At 33.1% G+C, this 20,378-nt stretch overlaps 1 protein-coding gene across 1 annotated transcript; it reads right to left on the reverse strand.

Annotated features, from left to right (window-relative positions):
• Nucleotides 1-609: 609 nt before the first annotated feature.
• Nucleotides 610-5,005, reverse strand: LOC114745630 (peroxygenase-like). The gene is made up of 6 exons (XM_028933789.1): nucleotides 4,894-5,005; nucleotides 4,591-4,740; nucleotides 4,167-4,252; nucleotides 3,682-3,776; nucleotides 1,358-1,483; nucleotides 610-763 (listed from the first exon to the last, which is right to left on the reverse strand). Exons 1-6 carry the CDS (start codon nucleotides 5,003-5,005, stop codon nucleotides 610-612), a joined length of 723 nt encoding a protein of 240 aa, XP_028789622.1.
• Between the last annotated feature and the right edge of the window lie 15,373 nt (nucleotides 5,006-20,378).

A 20,378-nucleotide genomic window follows, 5' to 3' on the forward strand; every position in this document is an offset into this window, starting at 1 on the left:
GTTGTTCTTTTGCAATAATGAATTAATTGTTGATAAATTATTTTTAGATTTGGCTTTGTGCTTAGTTACGTTAGAGACACTTGTAAAAGTGTGCTTAATATGTCCGCCACCTCATCATTGATTAGTAGATTTCTCGACACCATTAACCCTTATTAAATGATTTTCATTATCAGGAACGAAAGGGTTTGACGAATTAAATCTTAAAAAACCTAACATAAAGGGGGAAAAAACACAGAAACTTCATTTCAAATAAGACGACTCAAATGCACATGCATGATGAACAGGAAATAACTTTTAAGTATGTATCTTACTATTATTAACAATTTCTTAACATTACACTGCATAAGATGGGTCAAAATAACATTACCCCAAAGTCCCAAACTCAATAAAGATAATCAATTTTTCATCTCTTCGTTATGACTCGCTCCTCAAACTCCAATCCAACATTAAATTACTCAGAGATGAGATGGATCTAATGTCTATAAAGTCTGAATTGGTATTCCTAAATGGGACATTATCATTTAACTCGCTAATTGCATATATATTACATATTTGACCATAAAAAGACAATAATTACATTGTCGTTTTGAGTTGTTGTGGTTGGGTTGTTCAAGTCGTTTTGGCGTGAACCCCTGCTTGAACTTTTGCACAATATTCAAACAAACTACCATCGTAGCAGCGTCTCACAGCTTCTTTGGAGAGGAAACCTTCTCCATCTCTTGCCAGAATGTATAGAACTCCCCACTCCAATTTACCTGCTGTCCTGCAAATAAAAAAATATGCGCCAATTTCATGTAATTCTATTTTATTATTCATTCAATTTTCGATATTTTCATCAATTCTCTGCATTTTATTTCCCAAAAAGTCCCAAAAAATTGAATTAATGATAGTTAATGCCCTGAAGATTTTTTTCAAGAGAATAAGTTCCAAAAATATATATGTAGATTAATTCAGACAATTGCAAATAATGGAAATATTAGTTTAACTGAAATTATATTTTAATAAATGCCTTATTTGTAATTGTGACTTTTGAATTTATGCATGTTTGAATCAACATATGCAGTCTTCTTTTTCAGAAAATTTGTTTGCAATTCTAAAAAAAAATAAAAAATGGATTTAAAAGAATTTGGTTTGCAAAAAGCATTTAGAATTGTATAGATATAACATTTAATGAATGAGAGAATTTTAAGAAAAACTCAAATTTTCAAGACATCAACTAATTTTATCTACTTCTTAGTATTAGTAAATTTGTTTTATAGTTCATATAAGGAAATAGGTCAAAAGGATGTAAGTTTTTTTTCTAAAATAATTATTAAAAAGGAATAGTGAAGATTAAAATAATAAATAAAAAATTAACCAGCCATAAGGGTCGAAAGCATTGCGGTTTCCCTCAGTCATTTCCCAGATCTCGCCAAGCGTTAGGTGGTCCAGTTTTGTTTTAGCATATTTGCTGAATATGTTCTCCAGATTCATTGGAACATATCTGCACAAAAAATTTTCAATTTATGTCAATTTTTTAATGTATACTATATCATATGTAGAAAAATATATCCATGTATTAAATTCATGCATATACTGATGGCAAAAAAAAAAAAAATCATGCATATACTACGTGGACAATTAAATTTAAAGTATTTATATTTTTGCCCTCTTTTATATTCGAGGAAATTAAATCTAAAGCATTCACATTTGATTTCCAAAATTTTTGTGTTTAATTCTTTTGTTTTAAAATAAAAAAATGGGAATAAGTTCTTTTTTTAACACAATAAAAGATGAAAATCAAAATATCTGCATCATAAAAATAAATTTCAGGTGAAATTTTTTTTTCCCTCTCAATTAAGTACTTTTTTTAGAGTAAAATACTCTAACTCGCTTTCGCTACGGCTCCGGTGGGTTCCCTTAATCAAGCCACTGCCTATGAGTCGCCGGCTCATTCTTCAACAGGCATGCGGTCAGAGCCGGGCTCCTCCCACTACTTGGGAGCTTACGGTTTCATGTTCTATTTCACTCCCCGATAGGGTTTCTTTTCACCCTTCCCTCACGGTACTACTTCACTATCGGTCACCCAGGAGTATTTAGCCTTGCAAGGTGGTCCTTGCTGATTATTTGTATTTTACCCTAATTATACCGACTTTCTCTTTATTTTGAAAATATACATTTAAGTCTGTTAACTCCGTTAGAAATCTTATAAAAAGATACCTTTTTTTAATTAAAATGGCTTTTATTTGCTAATTTACTCTTTATATTACTAAATCCTTAAATTTTGCCTAAAACATTTTGAAAAATTTAAATTTTTTCCCTTTTCCTTAATTTATTTTTATTCTTACAAATAGTTGTTTGTCTAGTGCTTTTATCATATTAGGATGAAAAATTAATTAATTTAGTTAATGTAGCCATAAAATGAAAATTTGATTAATTCTTTAAATAAATATATAATAGAATAAATATGTTATAAATTTTTCTAACAATATTTTTATTTAAAACTTTTAAATTATAAATTTAAATGATTTCTGTAGTCAAAATTTAAAATTAAAATTATAAAATTTTATAATATAATCAAAATTAATAAATTTTATTGCATATTAAAAATTTGAAAATACATGTATTAAACCCTTTTTTTGACAAATAAAATAACTTTTATATTAAGAAAGTTTAAAAGTCAAACTTAACTATCGGACGATCACCTAATATGTAGGTTGGATAGATGGAAATAAAAAACCTCAAATATAACGGATGATTACTTGATGATTGGATAGATGGAAATGAAATCCTAAATATATATACTATATATAGGAATACTATATATAGGAGGTTTGTATCATATGCATTCTAATTTCAAGGCAGGTTTATATTATTTATATACATTTTTAAAATAGAAGGAAAGTTTTTGTAATTTAGATAAAATAGAGAGGTAGTTAAAGTATTTTAATCTAGTCTAAGTAAACCTGATCTAGTCCAAATAAACCCGCCAGTCTTGTGCAGCCCAAAAAAAGTAGTCTTGGGCTAGGAACATCGTGTCAAACCAGGTTCTGGATTGACTATTTAGGCCTAATATAGTACCTATATTTATTTTCTTTAATTTTATATTTTTTTACGTAATCCTTCTTCCTCATTTAATTATTTTTAATAGTTGTTCTTTTATTTTCAGATTTAGGTTGCTTTATTTCGTGTGTGTGTGTGTGCAGCATACCAATTTTTTATTAAAAAAATGAATGACAAAGCAACTTGAACCGGTCCAGTAACTTGGTGAATTAGGTCTAACCCAGTCTTGGTCCCAGCCTAACCAAACTGGACCGGTTCTCATACCAAAATTGTCAGCCTAATCATTTTTCATGCCAGAGTGTAGGCTGATAGATATCTAACCCAGTCTAGTCGTGCAGCCCTAATTTTTTTAATTGTCTTTGTGCAACAATGATCTTTTTAATTGTCCAGTTGAGGGAATCAACTTAATTATTAGTAATTCTTCAAACAGTCTAAATTCTATTTTCAAATTTTTCAAATTTTTTAATTATTCCACAGTCTAACAATCCATGTTTATTTTGCATTCTTTTTCAATGAAAACAGAAATAGAAAATAAAACAAAAAAAACTTATGATTAAACCATCCAAATTAATAATTAATCTCAACCATAAAAGAATTATTTAAATGAGAATGACTAATTCGTCAACCATATTAACTTACCGGCCTTCGGTATCATAAGTTCCGGAGTCACTGCCATGCTTGATTCTGTGTATGTTGTGAATGTAAATAGGAAACAATGGAGACGGAAGCCAACTCTGCATCATATTGAAATCATACCTTTTTTTTTTAATAACATATCCCTAATCAACAAAACAAACTAATAAAAGTATAATAGCCTTTTGACTGTGAAAATTGAAATTCATTCTTCTTCAGCTATATATATTTCTTTTCAAAACTTCAAATTTTCTCACAAATAAAAGGAAAAAAACAAACAATATTTTTCCCCTTCTCTTTTTGCAATTAGATACCTTCTACTTCAGAATTTTTTTTAATTATGAATGTAAATTATTAAAAAAAAAAAGGTAATAACGGAGGTAGGATATATATAAGCGAAAAACATTTACGTAAGTCGTATCAAAAGTTCAAACCCTTTTTCATAGAAGAAAATTAAAATATTCATACATAACCAAATAAAAAAGACTCACACGTTGAGTTGGATAGCTCATTGCCAAAGCGATACCAATTGCCATAATCACAGATGCAACGATGTTAAACCCAAGTGCTCGCATCCCTACATAATCATGTCTCTATAAATCTCTTATTTATATCAAATTTAACCTTGACATACAAATTTTTGCTTAAAAAAAATTGATATGTGTGTGTATATGAACATCATAACATATATATATTACTCTAAGAAATAAGAAAAATTTACCGACCCCCGCCTCATCGAAACAAATCAAGTTTATTCACAAAGAGAAGAGAGAAATAGGTGGCCAGATTTGTTAGGACTTAGATGGGTAAAAAACTTATTTTTCTGCTTCTCTCTATTTACTTGACTAACATAAACTTCAGAAAAATCTCTCTCTGCCTCAAAAAAAAAAAGAAAAAAAGAACGATCGTACTCACCCATGTAAGTTTCCCAAGGGTAAATGATGCCATCATCATCTTGATCGAAAAAAGCACAATGTTGTTGCAGAACTGTCATGTTGCTGTGTCTGTGGCCATGTGTTCCCCGTGGATGACTTATATCAGGAGCTACCAATGCTCTTGCCATGTCTGAAACCACATGGTGGTAGTACTACTACTACTACTAATAATAATTATAATAACAATAATTTGGCGACAAGAAAATCATAATAATAAAAACAACAATATTACTCCAAAATAATTGTGTTAGGAGAAGGGAAGAGATCAGATGATGAAACTTACAAGGCTTTGACATGAAGTCCTCCAAGTCATCCCTAACCCTTCGTTGAGCAGTAACAGGTGCATTCTTAGCCACACTTATCATTGACTCCTCCAACGATACTTCTCTAGCCATGGTATTTTGGTCTTTTTCTCTCACTTTTGCTTCCCTTTCTCCTTCTTTCTTATTCTTCCTCTCCTTCAGTTCCAACGGGCTGAACTTCTGTGGAGCAGAGCAACTATTCCTACTTTTACACATATATAGAGATAATAATAACATAATAAGGAAATAAAAAAAAAATAAAGAAAAACTTCATTCGGTGGTCGTTCTGAGTGAGACTGCGAGAGGATATAGATGGAGACACTAGGAGGAGCCACCAATGATGCGGTTGGGTACGTGGCGGGCATGCACAAAACTTGCTGGATGTGCTTGATGTGTCAAGAGCAATGCATGTAAGGCATATAAATATGTAAACCACCGATTTGATGTGTGATTATTTCCACAGTATGTTAGTATATATGTTGGAAAAAGGTCAACCTATCCATTTTCCTAAGGGTGTGTTTGGTTGAATGAAGGGAAGAGGAAGGGAGGGATTTTAGTGGAGGGGAAAGGAGAAAAAGGGAGGAGAGGGATTTTAATACAGGGGAGGAGAGGAAAGGGATTTTAATGTTACCTTGTTTGGTTTAGATAGAGAAGGGAGGAGAAAAATTTTTATGTGGACAATTTTATCCTCATGTTATCTTAAGTTATTCTTTTAAATCTTGTAAAATGCTTAATAAAGTATAATGATAAATGAAATTTAATTAAGACTTAATATATATAAATTATAGTTGCTGGCAAAAAAATATATAAATTATAGTTATACTTGTATGTATAACTATATCTTATAGTTGTATTATAACATATATAATAATAATAATAAATATTCTTATTGTTGTTGTTGTTACTATTACTATTATTTCATCATGCTTATCAGAGGCAAAACGACGGGTAGGAGGCTGAAGTTGCCAGGGTAAACTTGGAATATTGAAATAATAGTGTGGGCAATATTGTCAAGTTAGGACAAATAATTTCTCTCCTCTCCAAAAAACTCCACTTTTGGAGAGGAGGAGGAAGAGTGGAGGAGAGCAGAAAAAGACAAAAATGTTTTTCCTCTCCTTCCCTCTAATTTATCGAATCAAACAGGGTTCATCCACCTCCTACCTCTCCTCCCCCTCACCTCCCCTCATAAAACCCCCAAACAAACACTGCATAAAAGGCAAATTACAAATTTATCTTGGAAATTTTTACTCATGAGTGCGCTGGGTAGCCGAAAACTTTCTTGAGTGCAAGTTTGCTTTGATGGCTTAAAATCATAGCATTGTTACTCTATATAACTTTAAAAATCTCAACGGTCAACATCATTATTTTATAACAGTCAATATTAGTTTTTTAATGGTTAGGGATAATATTGCTATGATTTTGAACTTTCAGGGTGAATTTGCACCCAAAAAAAACTTTCATGTGCCATGCACTCATAACTAAAAACTTTCAGAACAAATTTGCACTTTAATCCTTTAATAAATATGCTCAACCCCATTATAAGTGGGTATAACTAAAAATAAAAAGTATAGGAAAATATGTATAATATATTTTTTTATTTAAAAATAAAGGAAATTAATTTTTGTGCTCATCACCTGCATTCTTATGATGAAATCTGTACCGTCTAAATATACGATCGAGATTTAAAATTTTCAACGGATGATTTTTAAGTAAAAATTTATTTATTTTTAATAACCAGTAGTTAAAAGATAATCTTTGCTTTATGTTAAAAAAGACAATTTTTTTTAAAAATTCTATACACATTAAAATATTTAAATTTTTTTATCAAACAAATATTAAACTATTAAAAATATACAAACAAAATTATATTAAATCTGATCGTCCAATTTTGATCACAACGGTCTAGAATCTATTAATATATAAAAGTAGAGTATAAGGTAGGAGTTGCTAGCAGTACGACACGTGGCATCACCACTGGGTAGATAAATGGTCCTCATTTTTAAATTTTTGTAAAAGTCATGTTTCTATCCCTGTTCCCCTATTCATATGTTTACGTTTCTACCCACGTTCCCCTATTCATGCAGTTATGTTCCTACACATGTTCTCCTATTCATGTGTTTTTCTTTTTTTTGTTTTTTTTTGGCAAATTATTCACAGAAAGAATTGTCCTCACAAAATTTAAAATTTAAAACATGATCTATCTCACTATTATTTGATGGTTGGTTACAAAGCAAGAGTTGGTTACAGGTCGACATGTGAAGTTTGATCACCAGAACACGTTGATTTTATTACTTTGTTATAGGAATTTTTTTTATTACAATTAAGAATATTTCATGTTTGAAATTAAATTCAATAATCTTAAAAAAAAAGCTCTTAATATTTCAAATTTTAAATTAAAATTAATAGTTCATAAAAAGTAGTTGTCCATCCCCCCAATTAAATCATTTTGAATTACAAATATATTTATAAAATTTAAAAAAAACAAATGAATAGACTTATGCCATGTTGTTACTTTTTTGGGCGAAATTTTTTGAGGTTGGTTAGTTTTAAGATTTCAAATCAATATTCCATATTTAAATTCAAATTAATATAAATCTTTAAACTGTAAATAAAGTTTCACAACATTTAGTTTTGTCAACAATCAATAATCTTTTACAGCATGCCACGTGGCAAGCTATAATCTTAGATAAATAGAGGATTTTTTTAATTGAAAAAATAAAATGGGAAAAATTAAAATGATAGCAGTTCCTATTGTTATTCCATATTTTGAGACAGATTTTTAATTGAAAGTGAAAATTGGGAAGAATTTCTAATGTTGTGAGTTTTGATCACTGCATCCATATTGGTTCATATTCCAAGGTTTTCTTCTAGGAAATTTTCTAATTTCAAATTAATATTTCATATTTTAAATAAAATTTAATTAATAATTCAAATTTTAAATTTAAATTAATATTTCAATTTTTCAATTAAAATTAACATTTCACAAAAAGCGACTATTGTTTGGATTAATTAATGGATTAAAATAAAATTTTAAGGGCTGTCGTTCACAATTAGACGTCAACCACACCTTCCCACTTTGCATATTTTTTGGTTTTCAATTTTGTGTTTAGCCATTATATTGTGGTCGTTTCCGCTTTGTCATTAGGTTTGCAACAATCAACCTTTTCGACTATAACAACCCATGGTCGTGGGTGTGGGTTTAGTGACGGTTACAGGTAGTAGGGTTGGTTGTGTGTATGGGTTTGTGGCTACATATACATGTGGTGGTTAGAAGCAATTGTTTTAAGGTAGTGTTTTGGGCAATTCTTTCAGTCTTCATCTCTCCAATTTTATGCAGTCAACAATGAAAGCACCAAATTTTCATTCCATTGATTTGGGTAAAAAAGATTTGTCTTAACAATTATGTAGTCACTAAATTTTCATTCCAAATTTTATGTAGTCAACGCCTTTCTCAACCTCTTAAAGCTAAAGGTCGATTTACAACTAACTACTTAGTTTTGTATGGATCCAACTGAAAATATAAATATAATCAAATCAATGTCATAAACTGATTTTCTATTTGAGTTATGATCCTTCCATCTATTAGGTTTTTTTTCCTTCCCAACAATTGTTGCATATAAAAAAAAAGATAAAAGGTGTCAGTTGTACAACTTTTTATTTGTCTTGAATGTATCCTGTGCATTACACGGGTACTGAACTAGTTTGAATAAAAAAAGGAGCAATTTATTCCATGTTAAGCATATTAATGACTACTAAGAACTTATCACCATTACTTTTCTTTTTGTTTTTTTTTTTCCAACCTTATCACCATTACATACTATCTATATCTAATTTGGATGATTTAGATTGAATCTTAGTTTTTACTTTTATTTTTTAGAGAATTATTTTAATGTGTACATAATTTGAAATAAAAATAATCTTTTAATTATCAATTTTGCAAAATATATTTTTTTGTTTTAAAACCATTGGTTAAAAAATTTAAATTTAAATTTTAAAATTGTATTTGAATATTATAGACCTTTAGGTTAAATTTTTAAGTTTTAAATCAACTTTTAAAAGCTTGTCAATATTATTTTTTAAAACTATTTCTAAAATTTTTTACATTGTTGGGTTGTAATAAATACCTAGTTTAGAAAGTATATTTTATACTAGTCGTTTGCGGAACATATCTAAAAACTTGTACATATTATTTTTCTAAAAAATATTTTTTATAGTTTTGCCCTGGTTGCACAAAAAACAACATAAAAAATATAATTTATATAAGTTGTAATCTATCAATACCTACAAATGTCACATCTCGTCAAATTTGACCATGAGAATGTGAATAATAAATTAGATAGAGGATTAAATAGTAAAGTAGACTTAGAGGCAGAATAATTTTTGAGTCAAGCTCTGACCTTTGTCTGGACTAATATTTTTAAAATTATCGGTCTAGAAAAGATAAAATGGCAAAATGGGGAAATTTTTTTAGAAAATACTCAGAAAATGGTAAAACAATAAATTAGAGGTTTTGGAACACTATTCAAGGCCCTAGAGATGAAAATAGCATAAAAATAAATTATTACAAAATTTTTTATAAACAGAGGTTTTCAAAAAAATAGTGAAAAATTAGCCCGATACAATTATTTTAAATATGTAGAGACCTCAATAATTTCAAAAAAATATGAGAAAATTATCTAAATATTTAGTTGAATTTATAAAATTTTTTCTAGGCCTTGAAGGTGAAAGGATTAATTTTAGAATATTTAATTACTGAAATCTTATTGGTAAAACCTGATTTCGAAGAAAATTCAAAATAAATAGTTAGTGATTGAGATAAATTTCCAAATTTTTCAGAATACTTTCCTATATTAGAAAGGAGTTTTTGATGGAGAGAAATAAATTTTTGAAGGCCCAAAACTATTTTTGAAAATAGTAACTGAAATAGTGGGTTTTAGTTAAAGATTGATATTTATGAGTAGGCCTCACTTTTTCTTCCTTTTAAAAACAGATTAAGACTTCATATTGGGCCAAGAGGGCCCAAAAATTTTGTGCAAATGGTGGCCCAACAATTAAGGAGTCTTAAGCCTAAATTAAGTCAAAATATCAATGGGAAAAATCAACCAAAAGGACACTTAGAAAAATCAGAAAATTTGGAGCATTTGATGGCAGATACATGGCCATTTTACTGGCCAATTTTCAGGCACAATTGTAGAGGGGAGGCTGGCCAAAAAATTTCTACAAAGACCCCCTTATTTTGAATAATTTGGCCAAAATTAGAGAGCTTAGGGGAGATGCTATCTGTTGGAAATTGTGCCCTAGGGGCCAATCATTTTGCTATGAACATTGTTGATTTATGAATTTATTAATTACGTTATCATATTATTTGCATGTTTACTGTGATAACTATCCTTGGATAACTCATGGTTTATCCTAAATGTCCCTGGTCGGTCATTTATGTGGGAGCAGAGATGAAATAAGACCAGTATGACTTTAAAGATATATAGAGATATAAATTAAAGTCATAGGCACATGTAAGAGTACAAGGTGTTGGACCGACCTGCTATGAGAGAGCTGCATGGGTTAAGTCATAAGCTTCTCTCATATACAAACCATGTCACTGTGCCTTTTGACCTGAGATCATTATGAATTCCTACATGAGAAAAGCTCAGCTTTGACCTAGTCAAAAGTCACTTTTGACCGAGTGATCATAAAGACTATGTTCAGGCTTAGTGGTTTTTCATGCGGAGGAATGTGAATGGTCAAGATGAAATTTGTCCCTCACATTTGTAGAGAGATATTACTGGGCCCTTCGATGAGTGAGTTTGAGAAATGTATGGCCATACTATAGTGGAAAGGTAGTTCCATTTCTATATTCAGACTACTCAGGGATCGAGAAAGTAACGGTCATGAATAGGAGGATGACGTTCTTCATGCCTCATCCATGACCAAAATGTCGTGTGACAAAAGGGACGTGATATGGTTGTATGAAAGGATGCATCGTTCAATGATCCTCATATGTTTTGGGTAGTCGTGATGTCTTGCTAGAGACCGCTTACGACTTGTGAGTCATTATAGTTAATGGCCCACTGCCAACTTCATATAGGCCTACAGGGTCGCACACAAAATAGCCCAACACGAGTTATGACGTCCAGATTCATTGAATCTAAGATATGTCCAGATTCAATGAATAATATAGGGTGGACGTGTGTATATATATATATATATTCATATATATATTATATAAATATAAGAGATATTAATTGTTAGATTTAATTTATAAGGATAAATTAGATCTATGTAAATTAATTCCATCATATCTTTATTTTTGAATTAAATAAATAGGTGAATTAAATCTGTGAGACGGATTTAATATAAACCATATTTATTTAATTGTTCTCTTATCTGATTATGCAATATTTGATATTGTATTAATTTCGGAATTAATTTAGGATTAATTTCGAAATTAAATATCATTCATAATACCTATAGCATCCTATATATTTGATATTAGGGAGCTAGGGTTTGAGTGAGTGAGAGTGAAAGCACTTGCAGATAAGAGACGGCCAAAAAGAGAGAAGGGAGGACGGATTTTTGAAAACCCTAGACGGACAAAGACGCTAGCATGTCGTTCGAGATTGAGGGCTATTCGTGTGGATACCGGTAGAGGAAGCCGACCGGAGTTGTCGACTTCGAACGACAAAGGAGGCGAGCAGAGGCATCCTGAACGGCGGAATCACCGAGCCACCAAGAAATCGAACACCGAAGATAATGCTTCTTACTACTTGACTTAAACACGATCGGTAGATCCGGGCAAGGGATTGAAAGTTTTAAAATTTAGTTTCCGCTACGCGTCGTCTTTCAATACCCTTCACTATCAAACTGAAAAATTGACCTTAAAAGGGAGCTCTTAACTGTGCAATTGGAAGTAGAAATATCAAGCTTTGATCAAGGATTAATTGAGGTAAGTTTGAGCTTGATTTTTGTTGAGTTTAAAGCTTGTTTTGGTTGGAAATTTAAGTTGTAACTTGAAGTCACTATGCTGCCTGTTTATGGTTAGAATGAATATGGTTTATGGAAGGATAGAAGTCTTGAAAATGGGTTGGAATTATCATGTGTAATTGATGTTTGGATTGAATTTTAGGGTTTTTATAGCCCTATTCGACCACTATGGAATCTTGAAGCTAGAGATTGTTTCAATGTGATTTGATGATTCTAATGAGTTTAAAAGATGTTTTTATATAGGAAAACACCAAGGAAAAGTATTTAAAATCATTGGAATCAAAAACAAAAATTTTAGAAATTATACTACCCTATTCAGCCAAAGTGAATTGAAGGGGAAGGAGTGTGATTTTGTTAAATCTGATTTGGTATTTGGATTCTACATGAAAAGTTGTGTAGGAATAGATCAAGAGATTGATAGAAACAAAGAGGAAATAATTATGTCAAAAGTCAAGAAAAAGGGTTCTAATTAAATTCAAGGTTGAATATTAATGTTTGTGCTTGGATTATTGGTAATTTAGGATGTGTTTTTGTATGAATTGATAGGCATTGTGTAAGAGAATAAGGAGAAACCCAAAGGAGTCAAGGAGGCCAAAATTATGCATTAAAAGAGGTAGCATGGAATTCACAATTTTTAATATTAACTTGCTTGGTTGTTACATAATATAATTACTTGAATATATGCTATGCTATGTTTGAGATTATTTGATAAAAATGACATGTTAGTTGATTACATTATATGCCTTGGCAACATACATTAACATGTTGTTTATGAGTGAATTGTGATGATACTTGTATGGTATAGAATGTTCATGAATCTATATGTAATCTACCTTGCATGTTTGACATTATTATTGTAATTCTTGCTATTGAGATTTCTATGAAATATCATTCCTCTCAATGTATAAACAATGAATAGGAACCTCAAGTGGTGTGTCCAAGGGCAAGGAGACGGTATTCTCTTGAAGGAATTATGTTATTGAATCATATAGAAGTTATTTGAACCCTATATATATGTTTTGTAATTATTATGAATTGTTATGTATTATTGGGAATTGGGTTGGAATATTGCAGTAATGATCAATGATGCTTTGCACGTGAGCATTTGATTAAGAGATCATGTTTAAGCATGTGTTATGTTATTAGGTTGGTCATATGGAAGGAAAAGAAAAGAAAAAGCAAGAACGGTATATAAGACGGATAAAAGTTGACTTTTTAAAGGTAAAATTTGAGTAATAAAATTTTGGGCAATTAGATGATTCTTGGGCTGAAACTTGGTAGACTCCTAGATCATATTTTGAGCTTTAAAACAAGTGGTATTTTATTAAATTTGAATTTTTGTACAAAAAGTTATGCCCTTTCAAAATTTGGTGTAAATTCTGAGAAATTGAAAAATAACCATATGAACAGTACCACTTTGAACAAAATTTGGGGTTGATGGATGAGCTCTAGATGCCAATGAGTATTTTCTCCCTTAAAGAGAATGTCAAGAGCTTTTCATAGAACTTGGAACCATCTCATTTCAATTGTTTAAGAATTAGTTATGAATTTTTAAAATTTGGCTTTTATAAGGATTATAATGAATAGTAACATAAATTTAAGAAATTTTAAAGTTCAAACTTTTCTAGCTTAGGGCCAAAAGAAATGATTCAAAATGATTCCAATTGAGTTAAAATGAGGTTTAAAAGTAATGTATGACATTTTTGGTATCAGAGTAAAGGTTCTGACAAATGTGCAGTATGCTCTGATTATGTGTTAAGTTGATACGGATTAAAGGTTTTAACTACTATTTGATGAATGCTGTGCCAGTAGTGCACTGTGTGATACTGTATAGCATTATGTTACATCGTATTGTTTTGAATTACTTTTGTTTGTTTGGTTTGCTGTGTAATGAGGAAAGAGCGGAAACCAAAAAGTATGGCATGTTGTGAAGATGGTCTCTCTATGGAAATTATGAACCAGAGGATGCCTAGGGAACTGTACCTAGACTGGTATCACCTGTCGGTAGAAAATCCTAATGATCCTACTCCCCTCTAGGATATTACCAATTACCTAGTAAGACTGAGGATATTCATTCCAGATTGGGCTTTAATCATATAATAGAGCTACAGGAGAATAAGACAGGATCCAGTACACGACCGGTGCCAAGTACATAGCCTAAACTACATCCCCAGCTAGTACTTAGGTCAGGGAAGAAGGATGATGAAAGCAGGCTGCAGTAGAATATTACCTTCAAAAAAGGAATTGCTGCCAGTATCTTAGGAGTTTAAAACAATGGAGGACCTGGATAAGGAATTTATATTTCTAAGTAGATACATCAATAGGAATGAGAATCAGTCTGCCATAGTTTATTTTGATTTCCTCCATTAGGTTTGGTTGTTATACATGGCAGTTAGTAAGGAAGGACAGACCTTGAGCGTTGATGTTTGGGTTAGAGTACTGTTAGCTTCCTTTCCAGACACCTGGATTTGGCAGAATGCTATACCAGTAATTTATGTGAGCATGGATGGACGTACTTTTGAGCAGTTGATAGATATTTTAGAGCACTTTGTTACTTCTACTTTTCCTTTTCCTGGACAGTTTTAAATGATTATAGTGAGGGGTGACTTTTGATGTGACTAGTTGAACTAAGCTACTGTTTTGTACGTATACAAGGCGTGTCTGTAACATCCAAACTTTTAGGCCTACAAGTTCAAAAAATAGCCTAAATTAAATAGGTTACCAGACCCCTGTGAGCAGAAGTCCCAAAGACGAGAAAGGAAGTTAAAGCAGTTTCAGGGACTAAACTGCAAAGTAAAAGTTTTCAGGGGCTCGAGTATAATTAAGGTTAGAGGCTCCAGTAAAGTCTCGAAGGCCCAAAAAAGAAAAGAGGCTAGATACAGGCCAATGGGTAAGTTAGAAACCTCAAAGAGATGGTTCTATGAGGTTAGGCTTAAGCAGGGGTAAAACCGTAAATTCAAAAAGTTATGACCAGCAAGGGCAAAAATGGAAGAGTGTACAGAAAATTCCAAGAAAATCCCAAAAATGGGAAATAATATTCTAAGACTCTTCTATGAAGAGAAAAGATGAAAATACCCCTGAGGCAGCTTAAATGGAATTTATGAGGTTGTGACCGGTAAAAAGTATACCGTTTGAGGTAATTATTTGAAATAGCAAGAGACCTCAAAAGTGTATACAAAAATGAGGTTAAAGGGTTGAAAGGTTGTACTAATTTATAAAATTAGTCCCGCAACCAAAAGGCCAGTAGAGTGGCTTTAAGAAATTAAAGAGCCGGTTTTGCCGATAAAAGGGTATTTTAGTAAATGAATTTTATGCAAGGCTTAAAGGAAGTGTTATGGGCTAAGAAAATTCATAGATACTCTCTAAAATTAAAGAGAATTTATGGATCTGACAGAAAATAATTACAGAGGCCAGAGCACTGTAATTAGAGAAAAGAAGTTAAACCGGAGTAAAAGTGCACCGATAAAGTATTAATCAGAGTCTTGCACTTTACTTGGGCCACAAGTCGCCACTTGTCAAGCCTTTAATGGATGGTAATTAAAGCTTTCCAAGTGTCAAGCTACCAATGGAGAGGATCTTGACTTTGGAATTTAATTACATTATGATTTAAGTTAATTAAGAGAGAGGATTAAGATTAAGTAGGCTAATGACACTTGGCATAACATTAATGATGGTTGGTGGGATATTTTGTACACATTAATGAGCTCATCTCTCCCCTAAATCAGATGGGAATTTCGTGCAAGGCATGAAGAGAGGGAAAAAGAGAGAGTTTTGAGGGAAAACCAAGAGAAAGGCATCAACTTTGGTCATACAATCAAGGTTCAAGGTGAGTTCTTGGCTCTAGATGTGTTCTTGCCTTGGTTTCTTTCTCTTTTATGGTTGAAAATATGTCTTCTCTCCCTTTTGATGGCTGGTCGAAATGGTTGATGAGTGGGGAAGGGAGTTTGGTTGTTAGATCTTGCTAGAACACCTCAAAGTATGGTAGATCCAAGTGGATCTATGTGAAAATTGGAAGAATTACGTGCTGATTTGATGGCTTTTTCGAATTAGTTACTGTTCATATCTGGTTCTGAAATTTGGCATGCTTAAAGTACACTCTGTGAGCTTTAAATCCATGGGTAGAACACTTCATTTGGATATGTGTACGATTTATGGTGATTTTTCAAAGTTAGGGTTTGAAATCTGGAAACAGTGTTAACTTTTGGAAGGGTGTCGAGTTCCGTACAATTCTGGTACTGTTCGGCGTAGAATTGGTTCCTGAAACTATTTTTCCTTTAAATTTAACTTAATTAGCTTTCAGTGAGACTTGGAAGCACTCAATTTGGATTTTCTAGATTTAATTATGAATTTTCAAAGTTGAGCAAAAATTCTGGAGATTCTGCGTGAACAGTACCCGCGAACCAAAATTTCCAGATTTGATATTCTTGAATCTAAAGCCATCTAAAGTGGTCCTAATTGATAGGAAATAGATCATAAGGATGTAAAATGATAAGATTTATATTAGAAAAGTTAGAAAGAAAACCCTAAGACTAAGAGAAAGGGGTTGAGGTTCAAGAAAGCTAGTCTTGAACTTTATGTAATCTAATGGTCCTAATGGATTGTGTCATCATTATGGTTATGTTTAGGACCTTTGGAACATCCAAGAGGATGTTTAGTGATGTTGACCGAATGCCCACATGGTTGGAAAGTCAAGGGAGTCAAAGGAAAAGTAAGAGGAAAGCTTGAGGTGCAAGGTAGTGAACTTACCCTTTATGTGCTTGACATGGTATGCTTATGTGTTGGTTTGTATTTGTTGTTTGAATGATGTTGTGACATGATGATTGTTGCTGGAAATGCTGTTTTTAATATGTTCCCATGGCCATGCATTTTTATACCAAGCATAAAGCATGATGGCATGTCACTAGTTAACTTAAATTTATGAAAAACTACATACCATACACTAGCATCCATCTTGTGCATGTATGTGGTAATGTTTGCTACTGAGATTCCCCCGAATCTCACCCCCTCCCTAACCAACCATTTAGGTCAAATCAATGATGGGCACTAAGGGCATGAGAAGCAAGGAGAAGAAGTGGAGAATTATTAATGCTAATGATTGATGTTATTATTCAATGTATAATTCTCCTATGTTGTAAGTTATGTTATGAATGCCATCAATTCAATGTATGTGCTTAGGATGTTTATGGCATGAATGAAAGTATATGAGCATGAATGGGAAAAAGTAAGCCCATGTTAGGTATGCCAAAGAAATAAAAAGAATTAAAGTAAAGAGATATTAAGGGATAAAACGTAGGTCCTGAAGCAGTTAATTTCAAGCTTCAGTTCGACCTATCATATGAATGAGTTAAGCTACGGAATTTGGTACACTTATAATGCATATCCCAAGCTTTAAAATGAGTGGTAAATCACATCATTTGGATGTGTATACAATGAGATATGAATTTTCGAAGTTAAGGCGCAGAATCTGGAAAGTCCAGATTTTACCAAATGAATAGTAATTTTAATCCAATAAACTGTACGTTTTCAGTGAGGATGAGTTCAGTTGAATATTTTTTCCTTAAAGAGCATTGAAAGAGCTTTCCGTAGAATTTTGGAACACCTCCATACGATTTTTCTAGAATTAGTTATGATTTTTCAAAGTTGGACCTGTAATCTGAAAACTGGACAGTGAACAGTAATTTTCCGAAAATTAACGTCCAAATTGAAATTTTTAAGTTTAAGACCATCCAAAGTGGTCTGGAATGGTTCTAAATGAATGCTAAGGTACTATATAAGTAAGGTGTGACATTTTTGGTATCAGAGCAGAGGTTCTGGCATAGGAAGAAGAGAACTATCTGCAAGAATTTAGAAAAGCCCAGTTCAGGTTAGAGCTAGTAGTGGAATACTAGCTAAGGTCCAACTAAGGTTATGGATTGGAGGTGAATGCTCTAGGAAAATAAGTAATAAGGATCTTTAAATGAAGTTGGGGTCCTCTGTTAGAAAGGTACAGATAAAATAATGATAAGGAGTTATACGCAGAGGAAGGTAGCCACTGTGTAAAGATAAAGAGACTTCCCTCTAAAGAAAAGGGGATAATGGCTTATAAGTCAAATAGAGGTATGAGTCTAAACCCTAGAAGAAAAAGGGTTAAGTGGCAACCTAAGTTAGATACAATTACTGTAGCCTTGATACAAGGTTAAGGCAGCACGATCAAAGTAGTTATCTTTGATTCCTAAATAGATATAAAAGGTCAGAAGAGCTAAAGGTTAATTTCTGCCACTGGTAATCCCTGAGGATAAGGGAAAGCAAAAGTGCTAATGGCCTAGAGTTGTGAGCCAGACCCTTCCTTTATTGCTTGAAAGGAAGTAGTTGACTTAGTTGGGGATTACAGTGAGGCTAGGACATGGAAGTCCTTCAGGCAGCAGTTAAGGTTACGATAAACAAAGCTAAGTAAAACTAGCAGAAGTAAGAGAAGGTATGTTTTGTCATGATGAACCAAAGAAAATGGTGGCGAATAAGAATTCTGGTCATGACGAATAGAGATAGTGACTCTCAGATGCTGAGGTGGTATCTTGGCACGACTTGATGGACTATGAGGTCCCTGAGAGTAAGACTGATAGAGCTCAAAGAGAGAGTTGTAGCCACTATTTAAAAGCTATCAGATTCCCCCTCAAGAGGAAGAGTAATGATGAGTTGAACAAGATAGTTAGGGGTTGAGTCTGTACACCGCTAAGAGGGTGTAGTGGCCACCTAAGCTGGACAAACTCTTAAAGCCTCGTTAGAGATGGGGCACTATGATAGAGTAGCTATCTCAAGTTCCTGAATAGATAAATAGGAACATGGAGATAGTGAAGTCAAGGTAGATAACCCTAGTGGAATTCTTAGGGATTAAAAGAAGAGAAAGAGATGAGAATGAGACAGATAGCCATGCGGGGAACTAGCATTATGAGATTGGCATGTTCCCGATGATGTTAAGAGATACTCAGTCACGTGGGGTTAGGTTGAGAGGCACCCTTTCCAAGGGATAAGTTCTTGGCCAGGAATCTTCCTAGAGAAAATAGGAATTGGTCCTCCAAGTCAGAATTGACACTGCTCTAGATGGAGCAAAATGCCCTATCCGATCAGGGAAAGGGAAGCAGCCGAGGCAAGGCAAGTGGAGTTGACCTTACCTAATGGAAGCACGACTAGCCAAGAATAAAGCTAGGGTTCAATGTCCTTGAGCTTAGCAGAGAAGGGCAAATAGAAAGAAAAAGAACCTCAAAAGTCCTCTCCCTATAACTTCCAGAAGCAGCTGCGAACAGAGAAAGAGGCTCCCTCTTGTAGGGATAAGATGTCCAGTCGGCATGCTATGGACATAGCAATCAGTAAGAGCTTGCACTCCTTGCATTAAAATGTCAGAAATGCATGTTAGAGTATGCTCATACTGAAAGATAAAGCAGAAGAAAGAGAAGTTGCATAAGTCCTCTCTCTGTACCGTTCTAAAGTAGTAAAAGACGGTAAGAGCAGCTGGAGAGTAAGAGAACTCCTAAGACAGATTGGCTTAGGCACCTAAAGAGACAAATAGGTGGCCTGGGGAATTGACAGGAGGCTTAAGAAATGGTATTGGTTCTTGGAACAGTTTTTGGGGAATTATTAGTATGGTGACCAACTGAGTGGAGATGACTTCACTTAGTCCAATGGTCTAAGTCTCCCAGAGATTGGTACCTATTTGGGAAGATGAGGACCAAGGATGAGTTGAGGATGTGGAAACCTCCTTCAGTTGTAAACCAGTACTGAGAGAGTACCCATGATTTCCTTCCAGATAACCTTATCATTAATTAAGCTGGATTCAATTTCCTTCCGATTAATAGAGGAAAGCCAAAGTTAGAGGAGTTGGAGCCATAAGACCTGGAAAAAGAGACATTCAGGCTAGCTCTAGATACAGGAAGAACCCATGTGACCCAGAGACAGACTGAGTATTGACAGGTAAATCCTTAAGATAAGGAGAGAGATAAGAATGTAAGCTGAACAGACCTGACTAAAGGTAGAATAAGAAAGGCCTAAGATAGCAGGGTACTAGGGTTTGAGCCTATCAACACTATTTAGTTAAGTGTGCTTAGGCAAAAGTAACCTAATGATAGGTAGCAGTTGGGAAGTTCAGGCAGAAGTCCTGACTAAGGTATAAGCAGAGTATTGGTTCAAGCAAAGCCCGGTATGAGAGAAAACCTAATTAGAAAAGTAACGGGTGACTAGGATTGGTCCAATTGAGATTATGATAGTGAGGTGTTTTCTTCAAGGGAAATAGATATAGAAGAGAAGTAAGGAATGACAAAGAGTAACCTGAGAGATAGGTAGTCACTGCTAAGAGACTCCCCCTCAGGAGAGGAATGGTTGGGCTAAGAGAGCTTGACCAGGGAATGAGTCAAAGTTGAAAGACGTCTCCAGAGGGTAATGGCTAAGAATATGGTAAGCCAATAAGGAATTGGAGTCTAGACCCTAATAGGGAAGCAGGGTGACAACCTAAGCC

The sequence above is a fragment of the Neltuma alba genome, unplaced genomic scaffold (assembly GCF_004799145.2).
Source record: "Neltuma alba isolate B1F8T4 unplaced genomic scaffold, ASM479914v2 tig00004740_pilon, whole genome shotgun sequence".
NCBI classification, from domain to species: domain Eukaryota; kingdom Viridiplantae; phylum Streptophyta; class Magnoliopsida; order Fabales; family Fabaceae; genus Neltuma; species Neltuma alba.

Excerpts from the sequence above, each read along its gene's own strand:
- LOC114745630 (XM_028933789.1), bottom strand. The coding sequence starts at position 5,005 with ATGGCTAGAGAAGTATCGTTGGAGGAGTCAATGATAAGTGTGGCTAAG. Across the intron at positions 4,741-4,893 it reads GGACTTCATGTCAAAGCCTT|ACATGGCAAGAGCATTGGTA; the intron begins GTAAGTTTCATC and ends ATGTGGTTTCAG. Across the intron at positions 3,777-4,166 it reads TGAGCTATCCAACTCAACGT|AGTTGGCTTCCGTCTCCATT; the intron begins GTGAGTCTTTTT and ends AATATGATGCAG.